Raw genomic sequence first — 10,684 nt, forward strand, 5'->3', positions numbered from 1 at the left:
AACAAAAAGTGGGAGGAAGTAACTTTTCCAAAGTGTCTAAACCTCCATGGAAGTGGAGGGTTCCTGCCAGGGATTCGGGGATTGGCAACATGGCATCACGGTTTGAGAATGGGCCAAGACTCTGGAGACCAAGGTTCGAATCCCTGCTAGGCCGTGCAAACCCATTGGGTGACTTTGGGCAAGCCACACTCAGCCTCAGAGAAAGGCCATGGTGGCAACCGTAAATCTAGCCAAGAAAACCTTTGGAAGCCAGCATGGTGTCATGGTTCTGGGCTGCAAAAGACCAGGAGTCGAATCTTTGCTTGGCCATGTTATGCCCACTGGACAATCATAGGCAAATCTGAACAAATCTTGCCAAGAAAACCCTGTGACAGTTCCATCTTAGGACTGCCATTAAGTCAGAAACGATTTAAAGGCACGCGACAACAACAACAACAACAACAACAACAACTTAGACTTCTCAGTCGGAGAGCTCCTCTAATTCCTCTCCAAAGCCTAGAAATCGCATAGGATGGTAATTAAAGTGGAATCATAGTGCTATAATTTTGAAGCAGCTGCAGTTTTGCAAAGGTCACTGCCTCCATTATGTCCATTCTCACACCAGCGGCTACAAGATGGTCACAAATTTAAGTGACCTGCAAAACTGAGTTAGTAGCCCAAGGGAGAAGGGGATGTGTGTCCTTATTTTGGAGGGTTCCTAGGATCGCAACTGGGTACGTTGTGCGGAGATGGGCAATGTTTGGGGGATACATGGAAGGAATAGAGACGTACTATTAGTCCAAATTTTCCTAGTATTTCCAAGCCATGAGGTGGATGTCTCCATGGCTTTGGCCTTCTTTTGCTTTTGCAAACCCTCCTTCCATCTATCCATCCATCCATTTGTCCACCTTCTGACTTCTACTCGAACTCGTGACAACACTGCTGCGGGTCTTTTGGAATCTATTTGAGCTGGGTTTTTTCAAAGGTGCACATAAAGAAATGGGGATGATCTTTTGCAAGTAGGGTAGTGGTCTTGTGCAATTGGAACAAAGATGGAAGAGCAGGGAAACATTAACAGATCAATGAAAAATATATATATCAACACACGTATAAACATGTCTCAAAAGGCGGAGGGAATTGCTTTTAGCCAACCTTTGCATTGCGAGCCCAAAAAGATTGGCGGTCAAGAAAAGGCAGAGAGAGAGAAGGAGAGAGGTGACCGCTAGATGACCAGTCGACCCTTTGGATACAAAAGAATAAGAAAGGAGTCCCAAAAAGGTGGGCAGAAAAGGCGTTTTGTGCAGAGAAGAAGGAAAAGGAGGTGGAAAAGTCCCTCAAGCCTTCACCACAAAAATTCAAGGTGCTATACCTCCAATGGCTAGTGGATTCTGGGAGTTGCAGTACAAAAAAGTAACTTCCTAAAGTCCTGGGCAAGGGCCTGGCTGCATCTATGAATCTTCTCTGAATCCCCAGACTCTCCCCCACTCTTCCTCCATCTACCTTCGTGAGAATGCCCCCATTTTCCTGCTCCTCCATCCAATGCTTTGCTAGAAAAGAAAGAAAGGAATGTGAAAAAGAAAAACAACAACCAGAAACCTCTTAGGAGCAAGTTAAATTATGCATCCTAATGCAGCTTAATGCCTTCTCTGGCTCTTTGGAGTTTAATATTTCAGACAGAATTCGGGACTTTTTGGGGGGGATTGGAAGGAGGAGACACGCAGATCTGCCTGGGTTGCTCTCGTACCTAATTTCTGCAAAGTGCTTACAGAATTGCTTTGGGGGGACCCCAAAAATCAATATGGAAGTGTGGTCTTCCCAGAGAGGAAAAAACCCTTGGGAGACTGACCATCCCTATGCCAAGATATAAAAGTTGGTCACCCTCTCCTTCCTCTTGCTGACCCTTGAAGTCTCCCATCTTTCTTTGGGATCTTGTTAGGATGCCACCCTTGCAGCAAGCCCAACCTGTGCATGTTTGTGTTGTGTGCTACCCTTAGAAAGAAGATGGAGCTATTTATGATGGTGGAACAGGGCTTGGAACACCTTGGGTTGCTTTTCTGAAGTTCAGACCATACCCCAGAGCAGATCCACCAACACAGAGACACAATGCAAGAAAAGGAATTGCAATGGAACCAGACGAGGAAGAAGATAAGAGACCATGGCAAGGAGAAAAGCGTGCCTCCTCCTTCCTTGCTTACCCTAAAAAGAGAAAAGGTGGGATCATCGGAGAACTCCCACGTCCCTCATTTTGCAAGAAATGCAAAATGACGGCAGAAAAAAAACAAGGTTGGAAAAAGGAAGAGAAGAAAAGAGGGCTCCTGGGTCGTAGTGAAACCGAGGCAAAGGAGGGGATTTTGATGGCTGCGGGCACCGTCTGCGAGTCCAGCCTGCAGGTGGGCAAAGGGAGGGAAGGGTCAAGGAAACGGGGTGAAGGTGGGGAAGAACAAACAAAAACGTGCCCCTGAATATCAGGGAACAGTCATGAGGTACCTGCAGCCCCTTCCCCACCCTCCCCACTACCCTCCCCTCCCAGCCCCAAGTCCCCCCAAATTCGGCTTCAGACGTGCGTCTGCATCCGCTGCTGGAACCGCTGCCCGTAGTCCGAAGAGGTGTAGGAGAAGCGGGTGGCGGTGGTGTATTTCCCCAGGGGGTCGTACGTGTCGTAAGGAGCTCGGCCGTCCAAGGTGGGGCCGGGCGGCTGTGGGTAGGCCAGGCGGTACGTGGCGTAGCCGGCGCTGGCAGGGAAGCCCGTGTGCCCGCCATAGTTTTCGTACGAGAGCTGGCTGGCTGTGTCGGCGGCACTGGTGGCAGTCGTGGCTGCGGTGGCGGTTCCCGGACCCGGACCAGGGTCTCCACTGTAATCTGAGGTGGGACCCCGGGCATAGGTGCTGAGCTGGGCATAGCCGCTGGAGTGAGAGAGCCGGGAGGAAGGCCGGCCGTCAAACCGTGTGGTTGTCGGGTTGCGGTAGTCAGCGTAGAGCACCGTGCGGGATGAGGGTCGGTCCTCGTGGGCTCGGACGTTGTAGTAGCCATTGGTCGGGTCCTGGAGCGATATATAGGAATGAGTATGAGATCAAGGAATCCCAAAAGAGAGGCAGCGAGGAGTAGCGGCCAGACTGTCTTGCCTGTATGTTGTATTATATACTGTGTTTTACTTAATGTTGTAAGCCGCCTCAATCCTGTGGGAGAGGCGGCATATTATTATTATTATTATTATTATTATTATTATTATTATTATTATTAATGTATTTTAATTTATATTTTATTTATTTCATTTTTTATGCTGCCTTTCTCCCAGAAACAGATGCAAGGCGGCTGACAAATAAAAACATTTTAAAAGACTTGACAATAAACGTTTTAAAAACCATTAAAACACCAAAGTGTAACATGGCATACATTAAAAAAATAAAACACACAACCCATAAAATAAACACCCCATATGGCAGTCGTCCCATGATTATGTATGAAAAGCCTGGCTTTATGGGGGGATTTGTTGGCTGTATCTACATTGCCGAATTAATGCAGTTTGACATCTACTTCAACTGCCATGGCTCCATGCTATAGGCTTCTGGGATTTGTCGTTTTGGGAAGGGAATGACAAACCTCCTCTGAATAAATCTTGCCAAGAAGACCCCAGGATAGGGTTGCCGCAAGTTGGAAACATCTTGAAGATATATAACACCAACAAGAAGAGATATTTAGACTTCTCTCTAAGTCCCTCTGCTTTGGTTATTTGGCTATACAGCTTGGGTCCAGATGAGCTGGAAGACCGATTTGGAGAATCCCAAAGGTAAGGTTCCTCCGGTTGGAAGAGCATGCCCCTTCTTTCTGAGATTCCCACATCCATGCCACATGGGAATGACTTTCTCATGTTCATGCATGCAGCTCACTTACCTTCAACTCGTACTCTTCCCGGGTGTCGATGGTGTCGCAGCGCAGGTCTTGTTTCAGGTCTACATCATCTTTGAACGGCTGCAGTGACCAAAATGGGGGAAAGAGGTTGCAAAACATCAGCAGCTGTATTTCTCAGGAAAGAAATAGCCTGCACTTTGCAGCATAGATGGTGCACCATTTAGAAATGGAGTTTCCTCTCCCTTTTCAGGGGGTCCGCTGAGGACATCCAAATGGACAAAGGAAAGCTCACCGAGTAGATGGCCTTCATGACGCGGGTGGCCGTGGAGACGCTGGCCGTGTCCTCCTCCCGGTCCGAGTGCAGCGTCAGGGGCTCCCGGTTGACCGTCTCCACCTTGATGTCCAGCTTCCGCAAGTTCACGTCCTTCCTGCCTGGAAGAAGGAGATGCAAAGACCCATCAGTCTGGTCTCATCCAGTATGGCCACAAGCAGTCCAGTGTTTCTGTCTTCCTGAGCACTCACAACACACACAAACACAACACCAGCAACACCCGTGTGACACTCACTTCTTTTCCGGCGCCGGTAGAGGATGCAGGCCAAGCCAGCGATGCAGAAGATGACCAGGATGCCAGCCCCGATAGTGGCTCCAGCAATGATCCCCACCGGCAAAACCTCTGCCAAGGGTGGATTGGAGGGTCATTCAGGCAGGGAATGAATAAAACAAACACACAAATGAATAAAATAAACACAAATCTAGCATGCATTGCATTTGGACAATCTCTTTTTTGCTCAGTAAAGGAAGTGGCAGGGAGGGGGAAATCCAGGTTGAATAATTACTTATTAAGCACCAACAATGTGGATTTCATTCACTTCTGTGGATGTGGTTTTTCCACATTCACTGCTACTAACCCCAGGGAATGTGGAAGGACCACTGTCCTTATTTAAGCCTTGGGGATTTCTAACTTTGGGCCTCACCCACCTTTCTCCTCCAGCTGAATGATGGCCGTCCGGGACCCGAAGCTGTTCCATGCAGTGCAGTTGTAGCGTGTCTGGAAGTCAACCTCCATGACGTTGTTGATGGACAAGGTGGACAGGACCCCGTTGCCGTTGTTGCTCCGCTCCACTGTGTAGCGCTCCAGCGTCCCTGTCTCCAGCGTCTTCTCCTGCCAACCCCAGGCCTGAGAAAGGGGATGAGTCCAAGAAGGATGCAGAGATAGAGAGAAAGAAAGGAGAAGCAAGACCTTAGAAAGAGGAGACCAATGAGCAACGAATTCAAACATCCCACTGCCAAGCTCAGATGGCCCCTTTCAGACACCAGACACAAATGCATTTGTGGTTTCTCCTTTGGAAATCTCCTTATTACAGACCAATAAGGACCCTCCTTATTACAGACAGTGTCCTGAAGAAGGCCTCCTTTCCCAAAATTTACAGCTACAACACACACTGATGGAAGGACTTACAATTCGGTCGGGAAGAGGAGTGCTCCCGATGAAACACTCCACTTTCCCCCGGTCACCCCGCACAGCGTACTGGACCGACTCACTGGAAATGATAGGAGGACCTGGCAGAAAAATAAAGGATGGAAGGAGGGAAGCAGAGAGACACATTAAATCTGGGGTATCCCACTGCTAGCATATGAAACGTTACAAACCCAAGGTTTCAGGAAAATGAGAAACTTTGCCAGCTCTTTTGAGATGTTCCCTCTGAGTATTACAGCCCCTAAGACCACCTCTTATCATCTTTATCTTATCATCTTTCTCCTGTGTGATGCCAAAGGCAGAAATGGTGCCACCGTTGCAGCAGTCTTATGCATACAGAGAACATATTGCTCTGACCACACTTGAATGGATAGAGGCAACAGCAGGCTTGTCAACGTTTCCATATTTATTGGGCACTTCTGGTGTACACTGGTAACTTCTGATAGGTACTGGGCACTTCCGATGGGCAATGGGCACTTCTGATGTGTACTGGTCACTCCTGAGGCACACCAGGCTCTTCTGATGAGCACCAAGTGCTTCTGATGCACACTAGGTGCTCCTGTTTTGCTCCAGCGCTTCTCAACCAGTGTCTGGATGTGCGACAGGGAGCGCTCCGGTGCCCATTAGTGCCCACTGACCACTGGGCCATGGCATATCGGTCACGCCATTGTCGTGCAATGGTGCCTTACCTTGCAAACTCATAGGTGAATGCGGATGTAGAGAAACGACTTGATTCAATCACACGCACAGCCATTGGCGAAGATCTGAGAATGCCAGCCTGCCTTCCTACCCAACTCGGGAGGGAGAACATGGCTGAAGGAAACCAATCGAGCCACTGATACGTTTTTTATTTTTAAAAGCCCTGCTCCATTAATGAAGAGGATTATGACAATGTTCCCCATTCGGTAGAGAGCTTACAAGATTCAAAATCCTCAGATTGGCTCCTGCTGCTAAAAGACCCTGCGGGGAAGCGGGATTGTTATTCATCATCTCTTTAGTTCTTTTGAGATGTTTAGCAGGGTTTCTCTAGTTCCCCTACAAACAGGAGCCACGGGGAATCTGTCAGGGGCTGGGTTTGATGTGGGGAGGAAGCTCCGAAACACCCGGAAAACACTTGGAAGGCAAAGCCCCCTCCTTGACTACGTACATCCAAGGCCCAGCTGTATGTTTCCTCCTGGTTTTGATGGCACAGAATACAGAGAGAAGCAAAATGGTCCTACAAGTATTACAATCTCTTGTGCCAAATGCTGGGAGGCAGGGAGGGAAACAGTCTCTATGTTGGTCCTCGAGTCGAAAAATGCATTTCCTTAATTATTCTGGGGGGGAGAAATATTTTCTGTGACAAAAATGAGTTTTCCTAAGCAGAAAACTCTTCTCTGTGCAGGAAATGGGATTGTTGTTGTTTTGCAAAAAATCCCCATGGTTTGTTTTTCCTCCCCACAGAACAACAACAGCAGCAGCAACAACACTTCCTCCACAAATGTTCAAGACATTTAGATATTACTACTACTACTACTACTACTACTAACAATAATAATAATAATAATTTATTCCCCACTCTTCAGCCAAAAGGCTATCAGAGGGGCTTACAAATTGTAAATTTGACATTTGCATAGGAGGAGAATACTGCAGAGGAATATGCAATGTATCCTGCATTGGGGAAAAGACGTCAAATAGGTACACAAAAACATACACATCAAATAAGTACACGAAAACATATTGAACCTTGTACAAGCCTCTAGGTAGAGGCATGTTCCAAAATGCATCATTTTTTCCCTTTCATCAGCCTCCTGTCATTTTTTTCATTTTAGTGACCAGACTTGCAGATCAATGCTTCTTTAACATGTTGGGAAAGCTGGTAAGGCAGCTTTATCAAGAGTGTTTTAAAAACTAAGTTTTCCAAGTACCACAAAGCAAGGCTGCTTGAAGGGTGGATTTCACCTCCTACTCCCTTTGCAATTGCAATATTTGCCCCTTGCACTGAGTGCTGCGCACTTGGTTCCCTCCCAGAAACACTTTTTGGGGTGATCCACTCACCATTGACCAAGAGGGCAACCTCACGCTCGCCCACCCCGATCCGGGGGACGATGGCCTTGCAGACGTATTGCCCCGCATCTGCCTGCGTGACGGATTTCAGGTACAACTGGTTGCTGTTGCTCAGGACCTGAAGAGGAGGGATGCAGAAATAAAAAGTCAAAAAATGATCATAAAACAGGGCAAGAAATCCCCAAGTACTGCTTTATCCTGCATTTTTAAGGTCTCCTGCTAGTCAAGGAAGGACGTATCCCGGGAGGAGTGGATCCTTGCAGGAATAAAAAGGTCATTCAAGTCAGGCAGGAGTCTCAGTCGTGGGTTCTTTGCCAACGTCAAACAAGACAAAGAGCAAATGGAGGGAAGGGTGAGAGGGCAGACTGACCATGTTGGACTCCTTCTTGGTCCAGGTGAGGGTGAGGGGCGGGTTGCCCACCCAAACGCAGGTCAGAGTCACGTCTGAGCCGATGTCAGTGGTCATGGGCTTTGGGTCCACTACGATGCGAGGAGCGACTGGCGGAGAAGGAGAGCAGCAAGAGAAAACGGGAGCATGTGAGAGAGACGGGCATGGGCAGACCAGAGCATCCAGGTGAGGACCACCAGGAAACCCTATGCCCATCCCGCCTTGCCCGACTCCCACTCACAATGGACATCCACCAAGGTGCTGACATTGGTGCTGCCCACGTCATTGTGGACCTCACAGGAGACCGGCTCTGTGAAGAAGGTATAGTCCACCTGGGTCTCGTAACGGCTCTCTTTGGCATCCTCGATGATTGTGCCTCCTTTGGCCCATCTGGAAACGGTGGGGGAAGACAGAGGAACAAATTGTGTTCATTTGTGTGTGTGTAGGAGGGCACTGCCAATATACAACAGCCAAGAGTGCCCATTTGCAGAGTGGGCCATTTTGTGGTGTTCAAGTGTTTCTGCTTTGGAGGGTGGGCCATGTGGGCTAACCGTTTATGTGTCACGTAGGGTAGGCCATTTTGCAGACTTTATGGGGTGTGTTTTTTGGCCCACTGCAATAGTTAAGGGTGGGCTAGTTTATGGCCTTCTCTTATTCCTGGACCTTGAGGGTGGAAGGTGGGCCAGTCATGGCTCTCCAAATGTTTCCGTTTGTAGAAGTGAACCATTTTGCGGTCTTCTGACTATTTCTGTGCCTTGTAGGGTGGGCCATTTGTGGCACAAGCAGTACTACAAAGCCTATCATTCCTCACAGTCAGCTCTTGTTGCGCATGCCCTCGCCACACCTGCCCCAACTCACCTGTAGCCCTTGATCTCTGGGTTGGCGGTGGCCATGCAGGTGAAGGTGACCCGCTCGCCTTCCTGCACCGTCTGAGGTTGGATGGAGAGGGTCACCGTGGGAGGGTCTGCCACACAGAAGGAAATGGTTATTCTCCACAAAACAGGGATGAACTGGGAGTGAGTCTGAAACCCCCACTTACACTTCTTTCATCACTTTGCCAGCTTCATTACCAGTTTGGCAGAAGAAAGGGGTGAGCAACACATGGGCCTCCTCCAGATATAGTTGGATCAGAAAGCTCAGAATTCCTCACCATTGGCTTATACTGGCCAGAGGTGTATTCCAACAATATCTGGCGGGTCACAAATGGCCCTCCAAGATGTTGGACTGCAGAACTCAGCATTCTTCATCATTGGTTACATTTGCTGGCTTCAGGTTTTGGGGCCTTTGAAGCCCAACAGTCTCTGGAGGGTCCCAAAATGAAAGGCAGAACCTGAAAGAATGAGGTAGGGTTCCTCTACTCACGGTGAACATTGAGTCTGATGGAGGTCTCCTTGCCAGCTGGGATGGCGTCGTTGGCGCAGCGGCAAATGTAGACCCTTCCGATGTCCTGGTCGGTGGGGCTGATGAGCAGCTGGCTCACAGTGGTCTCCCTCTTCCCATCGGACAACACTTCCTGCGGTGGGAGAGGCCAAGAGGAGGACAAGCGAAGCGGTCACTCGGGGGAAGTTATGTCCAGGATGAATTAACACCAACAAGGGACAGTGTTTTATAATGCTATTGGTTCGTTGATGTGGATTCTGAATAATTTTCTTCAACTGAAACAGTGCCCTGAACATCAGACTGGCGAACAGAAGAAACTTAACCCACCCACACAGCCAAAGATGAGTCACACATCACAGAGATAACAGAACTATAGGGTTGGAAGCAGCCCCATGGGCAGTCAACCATTCAGCCCTCTTTTTGGTGGAGGGACTCCAGCTACGGCATACCCAGAAGCAGACAGAAGCCTTGCCTCTTTCTGAAGACATCAAGAGAAGGATGTCAAGAGAAGCACCATCGTTGTGCAATGGTGTGCCTTGCATTGCAAACTCACCACCTCGCTTGCTAGCTGGTCCTCTTGCCCAACCTCTATTAACCTCAAGAGATTTCCACTTCAAAGGTGAGATGTCCAGTCTCCTTTTGAAGACATCCAGAGAAGGATACCTCTTGAGGTCAATGGTCCCATTGCGCAACTGTGTGATTAACCTCAAAATGTTCCTTCTTCTAATGTTCCAACAAAATCCACCTTCTTGTAACTTGAAATGATTAGACCTGCTCCCTCCTCTGTGTGACAGCCCTTGAGGTTGAACATGCCCCAATCCCTCAACCTTTCCTCCTATTTTTTGTTCTCCAATTCTCTTATCGTCTTCATTGCCCTTCTCTGAACCCACTCTGACTTCTCTGTATCCTGGCACCCAGGTGCTCCAGAAGTGATCTCCACAAAAATGTGGAGATTGAGCAGCCTTTCTAAATTAGCCTGGGAACCCCAGCCAGTTCCACAGTGACATTTCCATCAGAGCCATTAAAAAGCTGATGGAGGTCCTCAAATGAATGCCATCCGCACCATAAACCGCTCAGGGATTAATGAGCAGGAAACTGAACGGGCGCAGAGATGAACGCTGAAAAAGCTGGCGATGCCATCATCAAGAAGGTTACGAGAATTGGGGGAGAGAAATCAAATTATGAAGGAAGAGGAGAGGAAAAAATGAGGGAGGAGGAGAAGGAGAACACCCTAAAATTTGAGGCTGGATTTTCCCTTAGAGATTTGAAGGGATGGCCAGGGATTTACGCTGGCAAGCAAAGTGGATGGCATGTGCATGGAAAGCTCTAGGACATTTGGGCTGGTTCTGTGGTTTTGCATGAAGGTGTAAGCAGAGATGCGTTTGTTTCGAATGGGCTAGCAAGATTATTTCTGATATTGCATAAAAAGGTGTATCTAGTAGCTTCTTATGTAAAATATATCTTTTATTATTAAGCTTTAATTGGGGACATATTCTGAGCATCATAGAAATATGATTTCCTGCACAGAAAATGTTGCACCTGGCGATTTAACCTGAGCAAATTC

At 48.2% G+C, this 10,684-nt stretch overlaps 1 protein-coding gene across 1 annotated transcript in view; it reads right to left on the minus strand.

Moving 5' to 3' along the window:
* Positions 1-517: 517 nt before the first annotated feature.
* The window catches only part of KIRREL1 (kirre like nephrin family adhesion molecule 1), a 67,051-nt gene continuing 56,884 nt past the window's right edge, over positions 518-10,684 (minus strand). The window contains exons 4-13 of the mRNA XM_042440590.1: positions 8,599-8,704; positions 7,982-8,130; positions 7,723-7,850; positions 7,344-7,470; positions 5,289-5,389; positions 4,808-5,006; positions 4,395-4,502; positions 4,121-4,260; positions 3,871-3,948; positions 518-3,019 (exon numbers count right to left, since the gene is read on the minus strand). Of these exons, the coding sequence (XP_042296524.1) occupies positions 2,534-3,019; positions 3,871-3,948; positions 4,121-4,260; positions 4,395-4,502; positions 4,808-5,006; positions 5,289-5,389; positions 7,344-7,470; positions 7,723-7,850; positions 7,982-8,130; positions 8,599-8,704 (1,622 nt within the window). The 3' untranslated portion in view covers positions 518-2,533. The remainder of the gene's footprint in view (positions 3,020-3,870; positions 3,949-4,120; positions 4,261-4,394; positions 4,503-4,807; positions 5,007-5,288; positions 5,390-7,343; positions 7,471-7,722; positions 7,851-7,981; positions 8,131-8,598; positions 8,705-10,684) is intronic.

This window comes from Sceloporus undulatus, chromosome 9, assembly GCF_019175285.1.
Source record: "Sceloporus undulatus isolate JIND9_A2432 ecotype Alabama chromosome 9, SceUnd_v1.1, whole genome shotgun sequence".
Lineage (NCBI taxonomy): Eukaryota > Metazoa > Chordata > Lepidosauria > Squamata > Phrynosomatidae > Sceloporus > Sceloporus undulatus.